Below are 22654 nucleotides of genomic sequence, written 5' to 3' on the forward strand. Positions count from 1 at the left end.
CCAGGAAGGAAAGCCCTGTCCCCAGACTACAAGTCCAGCAGCGATGAACCTTGTGGCTGCCTTGTGTGAACCACCCAGAACCCAGATCAGACGGGAATGCCTGGCCAGTTCCAGATTCCTACTGGATGTCCAGAATCGATGATGACCAAGCTCACATGAAGTGGATTAACTTGATCCCCTGAGACCTGGGAAACAATCACTGTAAGAGAAAAATGGATTTTGTAAATATCTATAGTGAGGCAATATTATAAAATATTTTTTAAAAGACTACTAGTAGAAGGATTCATGTGACTGTTTAAAAAAATCCAACCAGCTAGGTCCTTGAAGCAAGAGAGCTTAAGAAGGTGATCACAGTGGCTCCAATGTGATACAAAAATCTAAAACGTTCTGCTGCCACTGAACAAATAAACACTGACACAAGCAGATTAAAATGGGGGAGAACTGAAGAAATCAGAAAGCAAATCTCCAACTGTACCCTGGGTTGGTCTGAAACTCTCTACTCTAGAATGCTGGCCAATTCTGGGCAGGAAAAAGATGCAGAATATTTTACAGGTTTTGGAAAGAACCACAAAACTGACTGAAGGTTTGAGAAGTCAGAATGCCAACTAAAACTTAATAATGGTGAATATGAAGGGAAAACTAAGAGATGACTTCACAAAGGTCTTCAAACACATGTAGGAAAACATCTCATAAAAGGTCAATGGTCTGGATAAACAAACTGTGGTACATCCATACAATGGAATATTATTCCCCAATAAAAAGAAATGAAACTCTCAAGCCATAAAAAAGGACATGGATGAATCCTTTTTTTTTTTTTTTTTTTTTTTTTGCGGTGCGCGGGCCTCTCACTGTTGTGGCTTCTCCCGCTGCAGAGCACAGGCTCCGCACGCGCAGGCTCAGCGGCCATGGCTCACGGGCCCAGCCACTCCGCGGCATGTGGGATCTTCCCGGACCGGGGCACGAACCCGTGCCCCCTGCATCGGCAGGCGGACTCCCAACCACCGCGCCACCAGGGAAGCCCGACGTGGATGAATCTTAAGAGCATACTGCTACGCATAAGCAGCCAGTCTGGTAAATGTACGCACTGTGTGATTCCAATTATATAATATTCTGGAGAAGGCAAAACTACAGAGATGATAAACAGATCAGTGGTTTATCCCCAGAGGCTGAGGAGGGGGGAGGAGGTTTAAACAGGGAAGCGCAGGTAATTTTTAGGATAGTGAAACTGTTCTGCATGATACTGTAATGGTAAACACAAGACATTAAGCATTTGTCAAAACTTAGAACTTGATAGCAAAAAGAGTAAGCCTTAAGTGTATGCAAATTTTTTTTTTTTTTAATTTGAGAGATCAGTGATTACGGGTGGAATGTAGAATGTGACCGAAGCACCTAGATGTATTACAGATGCATGAAGCAACCTCACTGAAGCATGTGGAGATTATCAGGTGCTGACCTAGGTAACTGGAAACAGGCACATCTACAAAACTAAAGGCAAAAGAAACTGCACTCTAGTTGATAAAGTCATTTCCTATAGGGCATGGGTTGACAATTCTGACACTTCTATGTACATATATGTAGTGGAACTGAACAAATAAGTAAATGGATGAAGGATGGTGACAGCCAGGTTTCTCACTTTTGGGGTGGGAGGTGCAGATAAGCAAGGGAAGGAGGCTAGAATAATCCATACAGAAATGTATTAGAGTTTATACATTAGTATGAACTCATGCTTAGCTTAGTATAGTTACAGATGGTTACATGCAGAAATTTTTATAGATATGTGTATATATATATATGGGTTAGTATACACACACACATTTCCTTACTCTGACAGCTGAGAGGGCAAAAAAGAAATAACATCCCAGTAGGAACAAACACATCTAGTGCCAAGATCTTGGTTTCTAATACCATTCTCCAATAAAAGGAATAAGGGCTCCTTGGAGAAACCGATGATTCTAGGACTGGGGCAGGAAACAAATAAGATGATCATGGAGTATCTTATAGTAACAGAAAGTAAGGAAATGCTTAAAAAAAATACTACTGAGTTAATAATGAGCAATAAAACAAGTTTAGTTAATTATAAAAATATTCATGTATTCTGCTCTCTAAATGGTTTTCAAACAACTTTAAGTTTCCTGGCCACTTTAAAGAACCCCAAATTGTAAACTGTATTTGATATAATTATTGATTTTTTTATAGAAAAGTTGGATGATGCAAAATTTCTTTCAGAAGCAACTGGCTCTACAATTAAATTTCAGCAATTAAATATTGATATATATTATATTTGAAACCCAGAAAGTCATATTCCGTTTCATGAGCATTATCCAATCACTTATGAAATATTTTATGTTTATGGCCTATTTTCTTCTACGAATTTCTGTTTAAATTCATTTCCAGTCTTATTTCCTCTTTTAGCAAACTGATTAATAACAGTACAAATGTTGTTATGATTCCTTGTTTTATCTTCTGCACGTTTAAATGTATTGTTTTATCTTTAATTTGGTTTTAGAACCTTACAAAAGTTTTTTTTTTACTACATAAATTTAAATCTGATAAAAATATAACTCATATATTCAATTTACAAAAAAATAAAAGGACAAGGGTCATCACTACTAAAATCAGAATGAGGAAAATAGGGCTTCCCTGGTGGCGCAGTGGTTGAGAGTCCGCCTGCCGAGGCAGGGGATACGGGTTCGTGCCCCAGTCCAGGAAGATCCCACATGCCGCGGAGTGGCTGGGCCCGTGAGCCATGGCCGCTGAGCCTGCGCATCCGGAGCCCGTACTCCGCAACGGGAGAGGCCACAACAGTGAGAGGCCCGCGTACCGCAAAAAAAAAAAGAATGAGGGAAATAATCTCAGATTTCGTCACCATAAAAGCTGGTAACCACTAGAAAAGTTACCTCAAAATGGTGGAATTTACTCTCGTGATGTATGGATGTAACAGGAACATACCTGAAGATCCTTATTAGTAAATTACACAGTAACAGCAAAATAGAAGTATTTTTTAAAGAGTAGTTTCAAGATATTGGTCTTTCCTCACATTTTGTATAAGGAATAAATGTAGAGAAAAGCAAACATATTAAATAATTGTCCAACAGAATTTTCAACCAAAACTTCAGAAAAGAATTGGTATGACAAATTACCAGTTTTGCATAATAGTCTTCAAAAGAAACCTCTTAGTACGCAGTGAAAACTATCAATACTACCATCCAAAACTACGACATAAGCTGTGGTTCATGACACCAGCACACACATGTGGCCCAACACACAGTGGTGGCCACAGCTGTGGCCAGTCTTTTCCAGGGCCTCCTGGAGACATCACACACCCCGCACACCCTTCCCATGGTGTCATCTGTTCTAGATCTTGCCTTTCACCTAAGACAATCTTCTCTCAAGCAGACACACACGAATTTCAAGTCTTACTTCCCTCTTTCAAATCCTGCCCTTTGACATCAGGAAAATCTGACTTTGCTTCATTTATGAGTCACAAGGCAACCTTAATCATGACTGAAAAACCCCAAGGAGTACAAATGACGTACTTAGATCTAAGCCAAAGGACGTGATGAGTTTTAAAGTAAAAGTACATGAACAAATCAATGTCAACCCCTCAAGTCCAGAAAAAGGGCCAGTATCCCTATTCCTTCTCTCAGTGGATGTTATTTGTCCCCCGAGAAGGCTGATCCTCTCTAGCCTCTCCCTCAACCAGTCCTCATGAGAAAAAGCTCTATGAGGGTCTGAATTTTCATGTGTTTTCTTTACAGTTGTAACTCAAAAACTTAGGGATATGCCTGACACTCAGTAGTATCTCACTAACTCCTTGTTGCATTCATTAACCACAACTACAAACATTTTGAGTCCTTGGCGATTCCCCAAAACTATCTTCAAGACCAGTTATGATTTCTTCAAACTTCCAGGTTCAGTAATTACAACAGTTTAATTATGGAATGAATGGAAACATGTAAGACAAGAAGTACCACCAAGTGTCAGACAGTGGTAACGTAGCTAAGAAAAACTCTCTGTCCTCCTGAATAGAATAGGATTCTGCTCTCCAGATAAATGAGGTGTTGGCACCTTTCCCACACCGTGGTTTAAAAACATATGGTCCCACATTCATTCATTCAGTATCTACAACAAATAGTGTCAACCAAATGCCAGACACATTGCACTAAGCATGTAAACCCAGTCAACCACCTTGGCAGAGAGAAAAATAGCTTAGCTCAATACCCGACACATACCCACTGGAAACACTTGCAAATTTTAGAAAGTAGCCTGAATGCCAATGTGACTGTGCAGGACCAAGACAACTGAAGTCCTATTTAAAATAAAATAGAACACATTTATGTTACAGATCCTGGGGACTTGTGGAGTTTTATGAAAGGATGACAAATGTTTTGCTATATGTAAAATTGCTTGGATGTTAATTGTTAGCGTAATACTTAAAATTTCAAGCAATGTTTGAAAAGAATTGCTATAATAGCTGAATAGCTAGTTTAGAACATACATTCTACTCCTTTGGTCATCAAACTAGCCCAGGCTTAATCAAGAGCGGAAACAGGGGAAAAGTCTCATATCTTGGCAATTAGGGTCAATTGCTGAGACCAAGGTAACTTTTTAGCAGAGTAGTAAGAAGTACCACACTTGCAAAATGGAGTCATTAAAATTTAATTCCTTTTCCCAGACCTTACCTATATTTTAGTAGAAGGGCTAATTAGCAACAATATACTGGAGTGGAAGAAAAAGAATGAGCATAGGGACAAATCAGAAGGCTACTCTATGAATCAAATACTTAACAACTGGCCTCTTTTTAAAAATAGAGGTAACTATGATACAATAATTATTTTTCAAATACTTTTCTCATTGCTTTTGATATCTTAAACCTCAGTGAAAATGCTATGCTCTGACCTAGATCAGTAGGCTACAATTAACATCAGAGGAACTCTATTAGCAGAATAAAAGTTGATGAACTACTGTTGGAAGCAAAGAAATAAATCTTGTCAAAACAAAGCAAAGTTTCTGTCAATCTTTAAAAGAATGGTTTGGGGGAACAGAGGAAGTTTCCAAGGATTTCAGACACAGCAATGAGGCAGCTGTAATTAATTTTCCCCAAGTTTTCATATCCGGTCATATCAGATTGCAAAGACTCCTGTAATTTTGTTTGACTATTTTTTAAAATATATTGTTAAATCTGAATATGATTTTTTAAAATATCTGGCAAATGAAATGGCTTGAGGTACTCAAAATATATCCAACAGTATTGTTTTTGTTTGGGATTTTTCTAAAGCCGTCTTCTCCTTGGTTCAACAACTCTCTCCAGAACTGTTTGTTGATATACAAATTTTTAACTCGGCAAGCATTTTGTGTGCACCTCCACAGATACTGGAGTCATGAAACAATTAGTGACACTACTCTCAAACAGTTTACAATTTTTAGTAGGAAGGAGTAGCATTAATCCAGTAATTAGAGCCAGGACAGGGGTTTCCATCATCTCAGGAAGGGGTAAGCTTTCTAAAAGAAAGGAAAGAGACTGGGTGCTAGGTACACTGGAACCCAGCAAATCGAATACTCTAAATGTTTTCTTTGATCATTTAAATGTATTGATTTTACATTGCAAATGCAATTTTACAGATGGTGAAATCCATTCTGAACTCATCAGAGCTAAGAACTCTTTATTTATGTCCCTAAATACCTCCTGCCACTATTTTTTAAAATAATATTCCCCAAGCCAAAAAAAAGCCTGAAGTTTCTTTATCTCATGAGTAACCATAAATCATCTCAGTTGGGGTGGTGAGGAAGCCATAGAATGGGGTTCTATTCTTAGAGAAGAGACATTCATTTAAAATCCACCAAAAAGTAGCTTGTGAATTAGATCGAATTGGGTGGCATGGGGTTTTTTTTGTTTTTGTTTTTGTTTTCACACACACACACACACACACACACACACACACACACACACACTGTATTTTATTTTTACAAGAGATAAATAAACTGACACCAAGCATTGTAAATGGGTGACCACAACAAAAGCAACAATGATTGCAATTACCAAACACAAAACACACTCATACCAGGTCATGATATTAACATTCGGTCCAGTATGTGGCATGGGTTTTTGTTGAGGACTTCATCCTGCAAAGATGCTTTCCAAGAGCCCTGGTGGCTGGGAAGCAGGCTCTGAAGGGACAAAAACATTCCTCCTGCGAGTTTCAAGCTGGAGGCTAAAAGCACCAACCATTCATTTTTCCGTCTTGAGACACATTCCTCACCCGGTTCAAAGGCCCGAGAAACAGCAAGCCCGCACACTTTCTGAAGGTCGTCCCTTGCAGGGACTTGCGAGGGACCAAGGCTCAGGCTGCAAGATACCTTTTAAGACCTAGTTTTAGGAATAGAACCCTTTTTACTGGACTATAGTTTCCATATCCTAACCCTCTGCCGCACCTCCCCACTCCCCCCCACCACACGCGCGCGCACACGCAGACACACACACACACACACACACACACACACACGCAGTAAAGTTTAGGCAAAAGGGAAAGTTTTAACTATAATCCCAATGTCCAGGGCACCCTACTAGTGGAGGTAAAATATTTTCAGAAATTAAGTCATTACCCATTCTTTAAAAAGAAAATGTAATATTTATATTCCTTAATCTAACCAGAGGGATGGGATCAACTTTGAAAGAATATTATTGTTTAGCTGTGGTTTAAAGCATGCACTGGAATTGGGAAAGGGGGTAAAAACAGCAGTAAAGGGAGGAGTTGAGCGGGGTAGGTAGGAGTTGCCAAGACTGGGCTATAAATACCCTCACTCAGCCAGCCCCTCAAAACACTTTAGGGATCTCCCTCCCCTCCCTCTACCATGACATACTTTATACAGTGGCCCCATTTTGTTTTGTTCTGTAACCTCAGGAACATTTAAGACATTGGGGATTCTGGTAAAAGAAAAGGGTAAATACGGCCTGGTAGAAGATCTGGGGCAAAGAGTTAAAAGCCCTGCTTTGGTTTTGAGTGGGATGTTGCCAACCCTTTGGGTTTGCTTTCCAATAATTAGCAACTCTGCATTACCCAGATCTGGGCTTGTGCTCAGGTGGGAAAACCTCTTTCAACCCATTTGAAAGTCTTTGACTCCATTTCAGTCATTGCTCCCCATCTCTCCTCATTCAAGTTTAAGTTCTCATCCGGTCCAGCTTCCTGTGTCCATGGGAAAAGGGCAGTCTTGGTGAAGAGGCAGAGGGATCGTTCAAGATGCCTCATGTCCTCGGGGCTCTGGGTGCCTTTCCAGGACAACATTTCAATTCCAGTCCTGTGTGAGCCGCCTGAGGACTGTTAGAAAGTATAATTCTCTACTCTAGGAAAATAGTATGAATATTTTCACCAACCACCAATGGCATTAAAAATATAGACAACAGCCTCCGGTACTAGAGGCTCCAAGCGGTCACTTTTTATGTTTTTCTCAGAGGTGAACTTCTAGCTCTCAGTCATCCAGCAGGAGGCATTCATTCATTTGAACTCTCAAAACTATGAGACCCTAGTGTCCAGAAAGTCTTCACAAAGATCCTTAACCTTTATACTTAATCCTACTACACTATATTAAGAACTAGTTATTCATTCGGTCTTGGGGTGGGGGGCTAAGGGGGTTGGGTGCCAAATACTTGAGTAATACCATGAAAATTTGAAAATTTAGACACCTTCTCCTTCTCCATCAATTAGCACAAACACCTCAATGTTAGAAAAGGTGACCATTTCTTAACTAATGCTTTTCCTCCTTTGGGGGTTATGTACTTCTTTTAACCTGAGTATTCAAAAGAGGCATGGAAAATAAAGAGTACTTTTCTTTTTCCCTTTAACAAAAACAAAGCAGTGAGTCTATTGTAAGAGGTATATTGTCTGCTGTGATCCTTTCGTGGAGAAATGTGGGGTCTGCGTGTGTTCTTCCATGGAAGACTGAGCTGTTGGGCATTTACCCAACTTTCTATTGCTAAGCTTCAAATTTTATGAGCAGCTCATCTCTGGAAAGATAAACAAAAAACAAGCATTGGAGGTGGCTTCTGAGAAGAGAAGCTGGGGAACTGGAGTGGGAGGAAGGCTTAATTTTCACTCTATACCTTTAAAAAAAAGTTTAAACCACTTGAAACTTACAGCACATGCATGCATTGCCTATACCAAAATATTAACGAAAAGAATAGTGTGAAGAGATACAGCAAACTATCATAAAACTTGGTGGTCTTTAAAAAAATGCTTTTTAATGTTTCTGGAAGAAACTACTATAAGCTTAAAAACAAGTATGACTGCACACCATCAAAACAAATAGAGAGAGAGAGAGAGAGAGAGAGAGAGAGAGAGAGAGAGAGAGAGAAAGTGGCAAAATCTCAAAGAAGATGGTACTTCCCGCCAGAAGCACAGGAACCAGAGGTCAGAGGCTTAGAGGTTTTCACTGCTAAAAATAAAAACCACCTACCCAAAGGGGGAGAAAAAGTCCTTGAATAATAGAGCTTCTAAGACCAAAAGAAAAGATTTTACAATTTCTTTTGCAGCCCTCATCTTCACCCCACGTTTCCTAACACTGACCAACCCGTGACAAGTACTCACAAAACTCCTGCACGTTTAACACCTGGACCCCTCTCCTGGCTGCTTCACTTAGACCAAAGATATCTTTTTCTTGCTTCTTGTAAATATTATGTTTGCTAGCAGAATGGCCGAAAATGCACCATTCTCCCAAAGGAGAGTTTCAACAGCCTTATAACCTATTTAAGTATGCTTGTGCTATGGTGAGGCAGGAAGCCATGGTTAGATAGCTGCAAAACTTTAAGACAGATGGGCACTTTAGCCTTGTAAGTATAGGAAAAATGAAGATTTTCACGGACTGTACCTTCTGAATCTCAATTTTTCCCCCCAAGTAAGCTGCGCCATAAGAAACTTGGTAACTACTTGGATGAATCCTCCTCGCTCCCATTTTTGTCCCCGTTTCCATGTCTTCATCCCCATCCTCTTAACAAAATACGTGTTATTTGGAATACCACAGGTGCTCAATGGTGTTTATTGAGGCAAAGTGGGGGAGGGGAATCATAGTTTAGGGCCTGTCTGGCCAAAGGCAGATCAGTTATTTTGGGGTTGGGAGGTGGGTGGCCTCCATTATTGTAATAATGGAGATGGAAAGTTCTTCTGATTATTCCCACAATCCCTAAAATTCAAGGCTAAGTATGATTATGTTTCATATCCCATAGAGCCCTTTTAATAATCTTTAAAAGAACAGGGAGATCATCATTGGAGAATATTGAATAGTAGTTAAATACATAGTAATTACTGAATATTTCAGAGACCTTCAACTGCTCTATTTTTAGCAAATGTCTTTTTTTTTTTTTAATTTTGCCTGTCTCATTTAGATCATAACCTTCCTAAAAGAATCACGACTTTCTGTGTAAAATATAACTTGTTTGCCACACTAGATATATATGAAGAAAAACAACACCAAAAGAATGCCTCTTTGATCATTTCAACAAACATAACACAACTATCAATTTCTCAAGATTAACTGATACCATTCAGTACCATGACCTAAATATGTCAGGGAGGATCAGAGAACTCACATCAAAGTATTTTTTGGTCAACAGAAAAAAAGGGGGGGAGGGAAGTTTATCAACATCTTTTTTCTTTACTACAACTTGGGTTATACTGGCATCTTCTTCAGCCCGACCAATTAGCAACCAGTGTATATGGGTTTGGCTCCAACAGGGCCAGGGGTGATGGTGGACAGTGTGACACAGACTAGAAAACAGCAACAACAAACACAGGGAATGGCAAAGGAAAACAATGAAGGCAACACAGCTTAATAAAATATTCAAGGTAGGGTAACAAAACCACAAAAATCTCCTCCCTGCTTGAAGATAAATACAATTAAAATGATAGTCTGACCCACGTATTTAATTCCACTGCTATCATTCATGAAAATGCAGAAAGGGGGTTGAAAAAGAAAAGCAGCCTTTTCAACATAAACACATCATTTGTAAAAGCTCTGTTACTCAAAGATCACTGACTCATTGAAGAAGCACAAATAACATTTATCCAACCAAATCTGTTTTAACAAATAGATTATAGTAGAGGCTGCAGCAAGATTATTAAAATGGAAAACTTTCCTCTTCCCATAGATGACAGTACCTTATATTTATCTGATCTATCTTCCGCCTATTCCCATAAATTAAGAATGGGAGGGCTTCCCTGGTGGCGCAGTGGTTGAGAGTCCGCCTGCCGATGCAGGGGACACGGGTTCGTGCCCCGGTCCGGGAAGATCCCACATGCCGCAGAGCGGCTGGGTGCGTGAGCCATGGCCGCTAAGCCTGAGTGTCCGGAGCCTGTGCTCCGCAACGGGAGAGGCCACAACAGTGAGAGGCCCGCGTACCGCAAAAAAAAAAAAAAAAAAAAAAAAAGAATGGGAGAAAATACTACCATTTCTATACTGGCACATAAGAATAGAACCAAAAAGATTATATTTACTAGTCTATCATTTTAAAAAGCTTTACAACAACTCTTTTTGAAACATTTCACAATAGTTTGAAATGAGTATACAATTATACCATACCAACATCAAAATTTAATTCTGTTAAGTTAAAATTCAATGTGATTACAACTTCTGAGCCTGTTTCAATAACATTTTTAAAAGAACTTTTAAAGTTTGCCATATAGCTATGGACTCACAAGGCAATGAAATAATAAGTCAATTACATAATTATAAATGTGGTAGAGTATCTATCATTTTAAACACAAGAAAAGTATTAGGGGACTTCCCTGGTGGCGCAGTGGTTAAGAATCCACCTGCCAATGCAGGGGAAACAGGTTCGATCCCTAGTCCGGGAAGATCCCACACGCCGCAGAGAGGCTAAGCCCGTGCACCACAACTACTGAGCCTGAGCTCTAGAGCCCACAAGCCACAACTACTGAAGTCCGCGTGCCTAGAGCCCGTGCTCCGCAACAAGAGAAGCCACTGCAATGAGAAGCCCACGCACCGCAACAAAGAGTAGCCCCCGCTCGCCACAACTAGAGAAAGCCCATGCACAGCAAGGAAGACCCAACGCAGCCAAAAAAAAAAAAAAGTATTAGTATGAAAAAAAGTTACAGAATCTTTAGTGTGAAACTGACTTCAAACTAATCCACAAGAAGCTATTTTCCTTGAATACAATTTCCAGTAACTCCGTAACATGAGGAAATAATTGAGGAAATGGATTTCTTTAAAACAAAGCAAAACAAAACCTTAAAATTGTGAAATGTTCCATTATACTAAAACTACCAACCCACCAAAATAAAAGGAACCATTCATATACTGTACAGCTAAGAAATATATATGATTATAGCAGGAGGATTGGAAAAGCATTAGGTCAATGAAGTTTTGATTGAAAAAGTCAATAAACTATTCTAATGATTTATGAAATACACATGGAGGTGCCCAAAGGGTAGGAACCTCTGAATACATTGGCAACTGGACAGTCAGGATTACACTGGGTCAGCAAAGCACTGTACAGCTCAAATGACCAATCAAAAATCCTGAAGCACAAAGTCGGACAACAATGATTTCTGCCAGCAAGAACTTTTTCACACATCTAACAGAGAAAAATAAAACTAAACAAAAAACTGTGCACAAATTCCTATAGTTCCCAATTGCCCTCTCAGATTTCCTCTCCATTCACTCAAGTGGATACCTCACTGAAGGATTCTGATGGAACAAATGAGAAACATTGTCCATAAACAGACCACCAGCGCAAGAAGGGGTGATTTCTGACATAATAAACAGAATAATGTCATAGACATGGATTGGTTAAAGCCTGACCTATATTGTCAGGTGGGGAGGGATGCTTCCAACAGCTGACCTTAGGGAGGAGGGAGAGGAACCGAATCCAGTCTAGAGAAGGTTCCAAAAATTTAGACTGGTGTAGTCAGGAAGGTTTGTCTTAAGGTCTGTTAAAACCTGAAAATGCCCCCTCCAAACAAGAAAGGTTAAAAATCAGTCCTGAATCAAACCATAAAGAGTGGTCCAGGAGTTAGAACAGGACAGAACAGTATATTCTAATGCACTTCATTACAACCCCATCAATAGCTTCTTCAGAAAGAATCCTCATTACAACTGACCCATTAAAGAATATCAGTCATTTTCTCCAAAATATCCCTACGTTTAGAGCTGCAAAGGAAGTTAGAATAATTTAGAACAAAATTCTCCAGTTACTGGTGAGGAAATATGTACAGAGAAATTAAGTGACTTTCTCAAGGTCGCTCAGCTTAGTGAAGGGCACAGGCTGTGCTACAACCCAAGATCTCTGGCTCCCAGAAGCTGTTTTTTCCATTGTATCATTCAAGATAGCATTAAACTACTTTCCCGGAATTCTGATAAACAAAGAAAAAAAAAAAAAAAAGGAGGAGGGAGGGAAGTATGCCCTTTTGGATTCCAAGTCTCTTACCCTTAAGACAATCTTGGAGATACTGTGTTTATCTGGGGGGCAATCAGATAAATGACTCCAATATATGGTATTTTTTATGGATTTATGTTTAACACAAAAAGCTAACCAAACAATGGCAGAAATTAAGAGGATTGTTAGATGCTCAAAGTTTTCTGGAACAGCAGAGAAGCTCACTCCAACCTGCTCAGAAGCAGTATTGGGGCACAGAATTACTCAGGGGCATAGAATTACTTCCTTACATTTTCACCTGCGATGTTTCAAAATGCTGCCTTTGGGGCTTATGATTCAGTGATTGCAACAGGGATTGCTGGCTGGTGAGAAATGCTTATTTGAGAGGGATGGGGAGAAGAAAATACTTCCATGGTATTTCTCTTTGTTATTTCCCCTCTTTATTGTACAAACGACGAATCTGAACAAATTTCCGATCTCATCTGGTACTACATTTCACACAATTTTGGTTATGTGAGGGAACACAACACAAATCTAGCAAGCTTTCAAAATCAGTGCGCCCAGCCTGCTCTGATGAGCTGTCACTAGGGCTGTCACTGGTCAAAAGACAAATCTGTTTTTGAGAAGCATTACCTCCAAGCTCAGTAAGGAACCCTACCCAAGCCCTTGTAACGAATTTCTAGATTCTCACGATTTGCAAGCAAGCTACATCAGACGTTTTCATTTCTCAGTGAGCTCCCATGGGCCGAGGATGGTCAGTTTTTGTTGATCTTATCTAGCTTGGTGCTTTGCAAACTGCAAGCACTCAATAAAGGGTTGACCCTAACGTAATTTCAAGCCAAATGTGTTTTCCAAATGATCCCCACACGGTGCCAGCCACAGCATTTGTATTTCCTACTCCGTTTTTTTCTCTCCTCCCTCCCAATAGTAAGAGAAGTAAATGTAAAAATCTTGAGCCAACCCAATCAATCCTACAACCACGTGCTGTAGAGCTCCCTCCTGCTTGCAGATTTCAAGACAGGAAGGTGAAGGAACAGGAACGTGGCGTAGTAGTAAACCGTAGTAAAGAGAGGTGGGAAACAAAATGGGGCACGTCACATGGTCACGGCCTGGATTTTTCTCAATTAAATATAAGAGGAAGCGTGTGTTTCCGGCCTCTGTCAGTGGGCTGGTTGGACTTTCTCATTCTTAGGATTCTGGTCTAGATGGACAAGAATAAGGCCGAGTGCATAACATCCTCTGGGAGGGGGGTGGAGGGGGCGTGTACTTGCCTCAGTTCTGTGGCCTCCAGAGGGAGGGGGTGGAGGGAGAGGGGTGGGCTACGGAGGCCCGGCCCGCCACCACCCCCGGACTCCGGACCAAGGCCCCCAATCAACCCTCGCCCGAGGCCCCTCCCCACCCCTGCTGCAGCTCGGCCTACGCTCGCGCTGATTGGCTCCGGCGGGGCCAATCAGAGCCCGGATGCCCCGCCCGCTCAGGGCCAGACTCTGTACTGCTCTGCCGGGGCCGCGGCTCGCTCGCCACCGCCGTCAGCCACCGCCACCTCACACCACGCGCCCGCCGGGGAAGGGACCCGGCCGCCCCCGCGCCCCCAGGCGACTGGAGGAGGGCGGGGCTGGAGTCTTCTTAGGGTGGCCTCAGCCTCGCTGCAGATCTCCCGACCCCAGGCCAAAGGGGGCTTGCAGGAGGCAGGGGGAGCCAAGCCCCAAATAAATAGGGAGGAATGCAGGAAGCAGAGGTGACCGAGGAAACGGGAAAGTGCCAGAGCCCAGAGGGTGTGCGCCAGACCAAAAGGCCACACAGCGAGGGGACAGGAGGGAGGGAGAGGGAAGGAGAGATGGGAGGTAGCCGTGGAGGTAGGCATCCTGGAAATCACAACTAGGAAATGCAGTGAAAGGAAGAAAAATGGCCCATTTTGTTTTTCAAGGGCACATAACAAAATGACCAAAAAAAAAAAAGGAACCTTAAAGCAATGGCTGGAGTCTGTGTCTTTGCCAAAGCCTGCTCCATCTGCCCCGCTGCAGTTACAAAACTAACACACAAATTGCGGTAAATGCTGGTTGAAGGTAGATGGGCTGCTATGCCCTTTCTGCCCTCCCTTTTGGGCTCTCAATGTACTCTCTGCGGAGAGTAGGCCACAAGTACTGCGAAATTATGAAATGGAACCAAAAAGAAAAAAAAACACAATGGCAGGAACATGAAATAAGAGGTGGGAAACAAGGAGCATAGGAGAGGGGGATAAAACAATCCAGCAGGTCAGAACCCAGAGGAGACACGGATGGCCAAGAGAGAGAAAAGAAACAGAAAAGGTGGTCAGACAGAAGGTGAATCAAGGGCAACCAAGCAGTCCTGGGCACCTGCACTAAATACCTCAGAAATGTTCCAGTGAAAAATATTCAACAAGAAGAGCTGTTTAAAATGAGGGGTTAGGAGAAAGAGCACACATCTCTGAGCCCCTCATTCCTTTCCTATTTCAGGTTTTACTTGAGAAACAGGAAAGATAGGCAAAGATAGCAATTGCTGAGGAAGTTAGGAAAACAAGGTTTTCACAAACTAACACACTCATTCCCAGGCAAAGTGGTTTGCCACAGACAGGTTTGATTTCTTTTTGTTTCAGATGATAGTTGCCTATCGCATCACATCTTTCAACTCAACAGGGCAAAGGCAGACAAGCAGAATTCAGGATGTAAATGTGCCAAGTAGCATTGGGTACCTCACTTAAAACACACACACACACGCACACACACTCATCTCTCTCCATTTACATCTTACAAATACATATTTTAGAATTTCTATTGCATGGTGCTATCAAAGCATGGTCTATTGCTACTCCAGGATTATTAAGGATATGCTTATATGGTTGTTCCAGAATATTATATTTTCCCTCAGAAAGCTAAGAATAGAAGATTGTTTTGTTTTGGTTGGTTCGTTTTCAGTGTATCCTCCATATGAGGAGGATTTTATTTTAAAGCCCTTTTGAAAAACAAAAACTTTATTTGGTCATCAATTTCCTTCAGAACAAAATATTATTTATTCTACTCTCTTAAAAAAAAACAAAACCTGTTCAAATTAAGAAAACAGGTGAGGAAAACTTATTGTTTGTTAACCTCATCTCTCATCTCCTTTAAAAGCAAAATCTTAGCTCTGCTGGGTTTTTTTCCCTTCAAATTCTCATTCCTTTATAAATGAAACACTTTGCAACACAAACAGTTAAAGTGGTAGAGATTCACATTTCCAAAAACATCATTTGAAATAACCAAAATTTTTACTGTTGAGGTAAACAATTAAATCTCTCTTCTAGAGAACGAATCATGAAAATAAATCTTGAATACTAATCAAATACTTTGTGTAATATATCATATCACCTAAAATCTTAGTTTGAATGTCTGTATACCTGTACCTTGTTCTACAAAACAGAAAATGATATGGGTCAAATATTAGAAACTGTTAGAATCAAGGAGACTGTGACCACATAATAAAAAAATACCTATCAATAGGAACCCAATACACACATGAATTTCTTATGAATGGACACACATTAAGAAGAAAAAATGCTTTTAAAAGCTCATTCGGTGAAGCATATATAAAAAGACAATCACAAGATAATCAGTTTGTCAGAATAAAGTGTTTGCAAATGCTGGAAATTTCTACATTGCCAACTCATCTCATTATTTGCAAACTATACTCCTCTCCTCCTCCCACAATCATGACCACCAGAAAACAGTCTCAACAGAACCAAGGGCAGGCTAATTTCCTATTACAAATGTTTCTCGTTTTCAATACAGCCTTAGCCACAGACCACCTGAAGCCAACTTTCAACATTTACTGAGGCATCTACTCTTGAACTTAAAAGGCAAACAATAAATATCCTACAAACGAAGAGTACAAGGGTTAGCCCTTACATCATTCAGTGCAGATGAAAACCAGACTCTTCCATTTCCCTGACTTAATATTCCTTCTTTTCAATGTAAAAATGTTAAGTAATTTTACAGAAGATGTACAGTAGCCCCAATATGACCTGTGTGGTGTCTCTGTGCGGGCCTTTGCAAGGAAAGACAATTGTAAGGCACACAAGCTAAGATGAATTTTCGTAACTCTTAACTCAGTAATGGGTCCCAGACGCACGCAGACTTCACTGTATAAAAGCAGCCGTGCCTGTGAGGTTGTGGGTCGGTGTGTGAGTAATATTTCATAAATCTTCATGCAGGAAGGAACAAAAAAAAATGTCGCCAATAATTATGTTCTAAAGAGAGTCACAGACAGGTATTTCCTTAAATAAGCCTAAGCAAGCTCTTACTTCTGAATCTTTTTAGGGCAACAGGAATACAAATTGATGCTTCCCACTGCTATTTATGTTGCCTTGTTATTGTGAAATCACACAACCAAAGTACACAGAGCAACTTGATAAAATCACCCTTAAGAGCTCTGAGAAATTACCTTTTCATGAAGGGCTTAGCCCCTGTATTAATAAATATTTTTATAGAACTGTCCCTTCCAGAGACTGACCTAATTGTATAGTCAAAAGAAAACTTCGATAAAGAGATCAAGGTTCTTATCCATGAACTTCACAAACCTCAGAACTGGTATGGTAGGATATATGTCTTGGAAATACCAAAGTACTTCACTTGGGAACCGCAAAGGAAAAAGCCCTCCTGTAGCTGCTTCTACAGATTTATCGGGCCATCAGCCAGGTGTCATCTCCTGTGCCCTGACCCCTCCCTCCTAGGAGTGCACTCCCTAGAGAAGCCGTGGGGAGGAGAGAGAAGAAGGCGCGGGGGCAGGGGAACAGAATTCGAGCGCAAGGTTAAAAGCAATTTTGTCTTCTGACTTTTGTCACCATGAAACGCACCTGCTGTGATGTCCAGTTGAGCTACTGGAGGTCCTCTGGCGGCTTCTGGAAACTGATGCTGGCATAGGCGCTTAAATCCTCGCTGGAGCGGCTGGTGGAGCCGCTCTCGCTGCGTCCCAGAGGCTGATGAGGCGGCGGGGGAGGAGAAGGCTGCGGCTGAGCGGGGCGCTCTTGAGGGCTCTGGTTGAAGTCCTTGACCAAATCCAGGTCTATGTAGTTAAGCCCATTCTCCAAACCCCCGGCGGCCCCGCACACTTGGGCCAGCTCCTTGGGGGCTCCCCCGAGCTCCCCAGGCCGCAGCCACACGTTCTCAAAGGAAGCAGAGCTGTGGCGTTTCACGTCCTCCGTGCTGCTGCTGCCACCACCGCCGCCCCCGGCTGCAGCCCCCCCTCCGAAGGGCACCGTGTTGCCTGCCCGGGTGGCACTGGGCGTCGAGGAGAAGGTCTCGGAGCTGTGCCGCCTCCTGCACCCTTGCGGGTCGGCACGGATCACTTTGGCACTCTGGTTGCGGTTGGGACTGAGGTTCACCCGCGTGAAGGCACTCGAGCCCCCGGGTCCCTGCGGGCCTCCCAGCAGGGAAGAGCGGGCCGCCAGCTCCTCTGCTCCTTGAGGCGCGGCGGGGGAAGCAGAGGCCTTCGAGGATGAGGAGGGCGTGGCCGCGGCGGCCCCAGGCAGGCTGGCCTCCTCCACGAGGCCGCCGCCGCCGGTCCGCATGTCCGCATAGCTGATAGGGGCGACTGGCGAGGTGTCCACGTAGCTCTGCCGGGGACAGCCCATCTGCATGGTCATGTAGTCACCCCGGCTGCTGGGCACTGCCCTGGTGGGCCTGCACACGCTAGCAGCTCCAGGGGGTGCCGGGCCCATGCTGCCCGGCTGGACCCCAGCGCTCTCCCGCCAGGCGGCCCTCCGGCCCGGCCCCAGGTCCATGTTCATGTACTCTTCCGCGCCCGTCTCCTCCTCTCTGGGAGCCGGCTGGAGCTGGGATGGACACCGGACAGAAGGCGAGCTGTGGGAAGCCCCCGGGCCTGATAAGTAGCCCGGCTGATCGCTCCCAAATTCAATATTCACATATTCCCCTGGGCTCTTGGGCTCCGGAGGGGGCAGCAGGGGCGGCGGCGGCTGCGGCTGGGGCTGCGGCTGCTCTCGGGCCCGAGGTAAGGTGCTGGCCTTGGGATCCCCCAGGGACAGCCTCGTGGGCCGGGCCAGGCGGCTGTTGGTCTGGGCAGCTGTGTCCACCTTTCGAGGCAGATGGGGCTGCAGGACCTGATGGTGGAGATGCGGGAGGCCGGGCTCGGGCCTAGCCGCGCAGTATCCCCCGCCCAGGCTGTCGCTGCTGGTGGACGAGGAGGAATCTTCCGCCGCCGCAGCATAGAGAAGTCGACCCGAGCTGGAGGAAAGGCGGAGGTGCTGGTGCCGGGTGCCCTCCTCCAGCTCCCCGGGGCGCTGGGTGTGCTTAAAGGACCTTGGCAATGAGTAGTAGGAGAGGACTGTCTTGTGCTGGGGGTCCTCAGGACCATAGTAGCAGTCGGAAGGGCTGCTGGTGTTGGAGTCCCCCACTGGCGACATGTTCATGTAGTCACCCGTACAAGACAACAGCTTGCCGCTACTGCTCTCCACAGGGAGTTTGGGGTGTGGCAGGGCGTGAGAGTGGTGGCCCCCTACCCCATTCGTCCAGAGCTTGCCATAGCTGCTCCCAGAAGGGGCGGCACCGCTGCTGCCGCCGCTGCTGGGCCCGCCTCCAATGTCAGGAGAGCAGCTGCCGCTTGGGGACATCATCATGTAGCCATTGGGGTCCACTCTCTGGGGATGGCGTCTGATGGGGTTGATGATCTGCTGAGGGGCAGACACGCTCTTGGGGCTCATGGGCATGTAGTCCCCACTGCCCTTTCGGCTCCCGGGCACTGGGGCCACCCCTGGGGACATGGGCATGTAGCCATCATCGGTGTGGAGGTTGGAGGTGTCTGGGCGGTGGTGGCCCACACGCCGCTCCAAGGGGTGCATTTCCAGACCCTCCTCTGGGTAGGAGTGGGTGGGCACGAAGGCGGAGTGCCGGTAGCTGGGCACTCGGCCTCCACTGCCACCTCCTGGTGGGTAGGCAGGCATCATCTCGGTATATTCCTCAATGGAGGCCACAGAGGACTGGGATGGGGTCTTCTGGTGGGAAATGGTAGGTGACGTGCCAGCAGAGTGAGTCCGCTTTCGGAACCGATTGTCCAGATCTGCAGCACTGGCTGCTTCATCCCCTGTCAGGGCTGGGCTCGTGCCCAAGCCGGCTGCCGGGATGTAGCGGGGACCGTTGCCACTCCGAGGCAAAATGTAGTGACCATTGGGGGCCGTGAGGGTGGAGGCCCCCTTGCCTCCCATGCAGATGTAGTTGCTCAGCTCCTCCTCACCGCGGGCCGGCGGGGTGTGGCCCAGGGAATCCGGGGTGACACTGCGGAAGGAACTTCGGAAGTCGCAGGGACTGGAGCCATACTCATCAGAGGAGATGAAACCGCCATCACTGGGGGAACCGGACACGGAAGCACTAGACCGCCGTGGGAAGAGACAGTCCGAGGTGGAGCCGTGGCCACTGGTGCTACTGGACGATAGGCTGACCGGGCTGGTGGCGGAAGGCGAGCAGCGAGAAGAAGGCATGGGGATGGAGCGGCTGTGGTTGAGAGGCGGATGCAGCCGGGAACTGCCGCGATGCCGGTGGGCATGGGTCCTGTTGGTGCTGGGACTCACAGGACTGCCGTCCACAGAGGCAGGGCGAGACATGGTGCCTTCGCCATCACTAGAGGCGCGGACCCGGAAGGAGCCCTGCTTCCCGCCCACCAAGCTGGCCGGGGAGGTGGCAGTGATGCTCTCTGTGCGCGAGCGGCGGGTCAGCCCCACCTGGCTGGGTGGAGGGTTGTTGAGGTGATGCCTGCGCAGGGGGACACTGATGGGGTTGGAGCAGTTGGAGGAGGACTGGCTCTTGCTTCGAGGGCGGAACTCATCGCTCATGGCCCGCATGGCTTCCAGGATCGTCTCGTGCATGTTCTGGGCCACCACAGAGTCATCCACCTGCATCCAGAACTCCCCGGGTCCCGTCACTGCGGAACGGCCCACTTCGATGAAGAAGAAGTTCTCTGAGTGGCCACAGCGTCTGATGTTCATCAGCTGCAGCACCACCGCGGCAGCCTCCGAGTTCAGCTTCACGAAGCTGATGGTCTTGCTGGTCAGGCAGAGGCGGTAGATACCAATCAGGTTCTTTGTCTGACCCAAGCCCTTGGGTTTCAGGATCACCTGCCAGACTTCCTTGAAGGCGGGTCCTGGGGGCACGTCCCCGTAGCTCAAGTCCTCCCCAGCCTCGCCAAGGCCGGAGCTGCCACTGCAGCTGCCCCCGCCGCCTCCCGCCCCGGGAGCCGCGGCCCCGTCGTGGTGGCCCTTGGCACGGTTGTGCAGCTGCAGGAGGGCCTGGTACCAGCTGTCCTGCTCGGCCTCGCTGTCCGCCGCGATGGCAAAGTGCTCGTCCCGGGTATAGAGGGCCACCAGGTGCTTGTTCTTGGAGTCGGCCCGCTTGTTGATGTTGAAGCAGCTCTCGAGGGGGATCGAGCGTTTGGGGGCGCTCGACTTGTGCCGCCACTTCTTCTCGTTCTCGTAGTACTCGAGGCGCGCCGGGCCCCCAGCCTCGCTGGCCGCCCGCAGCACGAAGAATCGCTTGTGCATGCTCTTGGGCTTGCGCAGGTAGCCCACCTTGCGCACGTCGGAGAAGCCGTCGGTCTCGGGAGGGCTCGCCATGCTGCAGCCGCCGCCGCCGCCGCCACCGCGCGGAGGGAGGCGCCGAAAAACAACCGGGCGGGGGGCGGAGGCTCCTCGCCGCGGCCCCGCACATGCAAACAGGGCTGGAGGCGGCAGAAACCCTGACTCCGAAATCCACGCCGCCCTCCGCGCCGGGGAGGGGCAGTAGAGGAGGACGCAGCAGCTGCGCCAAGGCGATAGCCCCGACCGGAGTTTACTGGCGTTTCATGCCCTGCGGGGAGGTTGCGCGTCCGGCGCGAGTGCAGCCCGGATACCCCGAGACCCAAGTCTCCTCTCAGCCGCCGCGGCCGGGAAGAAGCATCTCTCGCCGCCGGGGCCAGAGTCCGGCTCAGGCAGGCGGCGGCCGGGGGTCCTGGCGTTGCCCCTCCAGACGCGCGCGCCTTCCCTCTTGAGTTCCCCTCTGGAAGTAACGATTCCCGAGGCAAATTAAATATCCTTGGGCAGGGGGAGGCGAGCTGCCAAGTCCCAACGTTGCACGGGGTTCTCCCTCCTCCTCCTCCTTCGCCTCTTCCTCCGCCTCCTCCCACCCCCCCCCAACCGTCCCCGCCGCCACCAGCCGCCCAAATACCAGCTCAATCGCAGAGACCGCGGCGCTGCGGCCGTTGCTGCTGCTGCTGCCGCCGCCCGCGGACGCGTCCTCTGCAGCCCCCGTTCGGGCCCATCTCGGCAGGCGGAGAAAGTGGCTTTTCCACGCGAAACGCTACTAGGCAGCCTGGGGAGCTGGGGACGCGCCAGAGGGACAGGCTCATCCCTGCCCCTCGCTCCAGTCGGCAGGGGAGGAGAGGGGGGAGGACTAGGGCGGGAGACGAAACGGGGGGAGGTTGGGGAAGGAGTCGGGGAAGACGTCTCTTCCCCGGGAGGCGCTGCCGCTGCAGTTACTTCTCCCCTCCTCCCTCCTCCTCGGAGAGTTGCCGAGAGCCCTAACCAAAACAAGCGGCGGCGTCTGGCTCTGCGCGCCGGCCCCCTCCGACCGCGCCGCCGTCTCACTCGGAGGAGAAAAACACGTGACGGAGCCTCTGCGCTCCGCAGCCTGGCCGCCGCCGCCGCCGCCGCCGCCGGGAGGCTCCCGCCCGGGTCTCTACATTCCCGGCCGAGCCCGCCCCACGCCCGCCCCGCGCCCGCCCCTCTCCGCCCCGCGGCCGTGCCGCAGCAGCGCCCGCGCCCGGCCTCTGCGCAGCGCTCGGGCAGCGCCCCTACGCGGCCGCCCGCCCTGGCGCAGAGCCTTCCTTCTCGCGCGCCACCCAGGGCGCCCCCGGCCCGCAGGAATCCCCGCCGCGGGCGCGGGCGGGGGTGTTTGGGTGGCTACCAGAAAGCACGAGGGGAGTCTGGGAAAACGCGGGAGGGGGGCGAACTCAGGAAGACGCAGGAGCGAGGGTGGGGGGCGACGGGGGGGCACTGCGGCTTCAGAGCCCAGCGTAGGAGGGCCCGGGGAGGAGGGGGCGCGAGAGCTGGGCTGGATCTTACCTAACAGGTAAGATCAACCCCTCCGGAAGGAGGTTTCTAGTCAAGGCTTTTTCTCCCTGGAAATATAAAGGCTGGATTTCAGTTTCAGGGTGATAGGCCATGGTGAGATCTGTATTTCGTGTGAGGTTTTCTAAAGGACTTCTGGGCCAGCCTTCCACCTTGGAATCCCC

General features: G+C 47.0%; 1 protein-coding gene across 1 annotated transcript in view; it reads right to left on the reverse strand.

Moving 5' to 3' along the window:
* Window positions 1-21517, reverse strand: part of IRS1 (insulin receptor substrate 1) — a 63994-nt gene extending 42477 nt beyond the window's left edge. The window contains exon 1 of the mRNA XM_082841302.1: window positions 17235-21517. Coding sequence (XP_082697428.1) covers window positions 17256-20999 — 3744 coding nt within the window. The 5' untranslated portion in view covers window positions 21000-21517 and the 3' untranslated portion in view covers window positions 17235-17255. The remainder of the gene's footprint in view (window positions 1-17234) is intronic.
* Window positions 21518-22654: the final 1137 nt, after the last annotated feature.

This window comes from Leucopleurus acutus (assembly GCF_964270905.1).
Source record: "Leucopleurus acutus genome assembly, chromosome: 6".
Lineage (NCBI taxonomy): Eukaryota > Metazoa > Chordata > Mammalia > Artiodactyla > Delphinidae > Leucopleurus > Leucopleurus acutus.